This window comes from Microcaecilia unicolor, chromosome 3, assembly GCF_901765095.1.
Source record: "Microcaecilia unicolor chromosome 3, aMicUni1.1, whole genome shotgun sequence".
Lineage (NCBI taxonomy): Eukaryota > Metazoa > Chordata > Amphibia > Gymnophiona > Siphonopidae > Microcaecilia > Microcaecilia unicolor.
In genome coordinates this window covers 319642850-319645899 of record NC_044033.1, presented here as the reverse complement: position 1 = coordinate 319645899, position 3050 = coordinate 319642850, and the positions used below count along the sequence as shown (strand labels likewise).

General features: G+C 45.7%; 1 protein-coding gene across 1 annotated transcript; it reads right to left on the bottom strand.

Annotated features, from left to right (window-relative positions):
* Positions 1–336: 336 nt before the first annotated feature.
* Positions 337–1329, bottom strand: LOC115464651 (olfactory receptor 1J4-like). The gene has a single exon (XM_030195011.1). The coding sequence runs from the start codon at positions 1327–1329 to the stop codon at positions 337–339; it is 993 nt and encodes a 330-aa protein (XP_030050871.1).
* Positions 1330–3050: the final 1721 nt, after the last annotated feature.

Genomic DNA, 3050 nt, shown 5'->3' with positions numbered 1-3050 from the left:
TTGTCATGCTTTGGGAAGAAACTGCTTTAATTGACAGAGAAATAAAACATTCCAATTTACCAGGATTCTACACCAGAGAGGACTCAAGTCCAAGTTAAACCTTCTGTGACAAAATATACAAATACATTAGATACAGAAATTCACAGCTGAGGCAAATGGAAACACTGTTCTGATGAATAAAATATTTTTAAAGAACAATATTTACTACACAGGGCAAGAGAGGAGTTGAGGGCATTTGGGGACACAAGGAAGTTCCAGTTTGAGGGGGAGGGAATTATTTACAAACATACAAAATTTAATGCAGCATCAGCTTGAGGGGATGAGGAGAAAACATTCCTAATTATTTCTGTGTGTAAAATGCTGTCTTTTATACAAAAAAGGATTCATATAATTACTCCAACTGTAATTCATAGGTAAACATTTTAACAGGGCCCTTTTCACATCTTCATTTCTCAAGCTGTAAATAAAGGGATTTAACATTGGGATTAGAGCTGTGTACAGTAGGGAGAAAACCTTGTCTTGACCTGGTGAATGTATTGAGGTTGGTCTTAAGTAGACAAAAATTAGAGTCCCATAGAAAAGAGTAACAATTGTGAGGTGAGAGGAACAGGTGGAAAAGGCTTTGTGTCTCCCCTTTGCAGAATTAATTTTTAGTATGTTAGAGATGATATAAATGTAGGATGTCAGAGTTAATCCAAATGGGATAAATGATACAAAAACTCCTTGACTAAATAATATAATTTCAATGTTGCTAATATCGCTGCAGGAGATCTTCATCAGTACTGTCAATTCACAGAAAAAATGGTCAATTTCATTACCCCTACAGAAAGATAACTGAGATGTTAAACATGTATGGGATATCACATCTAGAAAGCCAAGTATCCAAGAAGCAGATGCTAGAAGGACACAGACTCTCCTGTTCATGATAAGTACATAACGTAAAGGGTTACAGACAGCAACATATCGATCATATGCCATGGCAGTAAGAAGAAAGATTTCTATACCAAGAAAAGAAAGAAAGAAGTAGAGCTGTGCCATACACAAAGAAAAATAAATCCGTGTGTCCCCTGTCATAAGGCTGTGTAGAAGTGTGGAAAGAGTGACAGAGGTGTTACAGATATCTAGGAAGGACAGGTTACTGAGGAAGAAGTACATGGGTTTTTGCAGGTGAGGGTCAGCACATACTAACATTAAAAACATCAAGTTTCCCAGCACAGAGATCAGGAAGGTCAGGAAAATGGTGACAGAAATGAAGAGCTGCAGGTGAGGATACTCAGAGAATCCAAGGAGAATAAATTCTGAGACGGAGGTCTTATTTTCCTTTCCCATTGATACACCATTCTAAATCTGTGGGATTTAAAGGAAGAAACATATATATTTGACACTATAATAGAAATAAAACATCATGATAGGAGAATTCTCTATCAGCCATAATACACAGTATCATGTATAATATAGAGGCAGAGCAATTTTCCAAAGCTATTTACCTGAGTAAATTTGCACTCTCCCCATCTCCTTGAAACAGAATAAGTGAACTAGCAATCCAAATGGCTTGTGTCAAACATCTGGCCACAGCTTTATTATCTTCCAGTTAAAACCCTCTACTAGTCTTCCCAACAGACCCAGCCAAAACCCAAGAAACCATGTTCACCATCCAAGCATATAACAATATGTAACAGTTAAGAATTTTACCAGTTAGTCATTAATAAACTAAATGAACTTAATATCTTTCTATATAAAACGCACCTCCAACGTTCTATGAAGCCTCTTTTAGCCAAAAGTGAAGGGGGTGAGATCGCATTGTGTCTGCCCCGCCCACGCGTCAAACGTGATGACGTCGAGGGCGGAGCAATGACACTCAACCAATCGCATCGCTCGGCAGCGAAGCGTCAGGGAAGGAGGCGGCGCTCTCGACGTCTAGCCTTCCCTTCGCTGTGTTCCGCCTTCTTCTGACGTCAAGGATGACGTCAAAAGAAGGCGGAACACAGCGAAGGGAAACCTAGACGTCGGGAGCGCCGCCTCCTTCCCTGACGCTTCGCTGCCGGAACCGCCACGGAGGTAAATTTTAAAAGAAGAAAAAAAAAAACGATGCATGGATGCGACGGGGGGGGGGGGGGGGGGGCATGGATGCGAAGGGGGGGAGGGGAAGAGGGCGGGCCAGGCTGGGACATGGGAGAGAGAGGAGCATGGATGCGAGGGGGGGTCATGGAAGGGAGAGAGGGGACTTGCTGGAAAAGGATGAATGGAGGCGGCAGGGGACAGAGGAGCATGGATTGCAGGGCAGGCCTCAGGCAGAGAGGGGAAATGCTGGATAGGGATGAATGGAGGGGGCAGGTGACAGAGTAACATGGATGGCCATGGATTGGGACGGCAGGGCTCAGGGAAAGGGGAATTGCTGGATAGGGATGAATGAAGGGGACAGATGGGCATGGATGGATATGGATTGCAGGACAGGCCTCAGGCAGAGAGGGGAAATGCTGGAAAGGGATGAATGGAGGGGGCAGGGGACAGAGGAGCATGGATTGCAGGGCAGGCCTCAGGCAGAGAGGGGAAATGCTGGATAGGGATGAATGGAGGGGGCAGGTGACAGAGTAACATGGATGGCCATGGATTGGGACGGCAGAGCTCAGGGAAAGGGGAATTGCTGGATACGGATGAATGGAGGGGACAGATGGGCATGGATGGATATGGATTGCAGGGCAGGCCTCAGGCACAGAGGGGAAATGCTGGAAAGGGATGAATGGAGGTGGCAGGGGACAGAGTAACATGGATGGCCATGGATTGGGAGGGCAGGGCTCAGGGAAAGGGGAATTGCTGGATAGGGATGAATGAAGGGGACAGATGGGCATGGATGGATATGGATTGCAGGACAGGCCTCAGGCAGAGAGGGGAAATGCTGGAAAGGGATGAATGGAGGGGGCAGGGGACAGAGGAGCATGGATTGCAGGGCAGGCCTCAGGCAGAGAGGGGAAATGCTGGATAGGGATGAATGGAGGGGGCAGGTGACAGAGTAACATGGATGGCCATGGATTGGGACGGCAGAGCTCAGG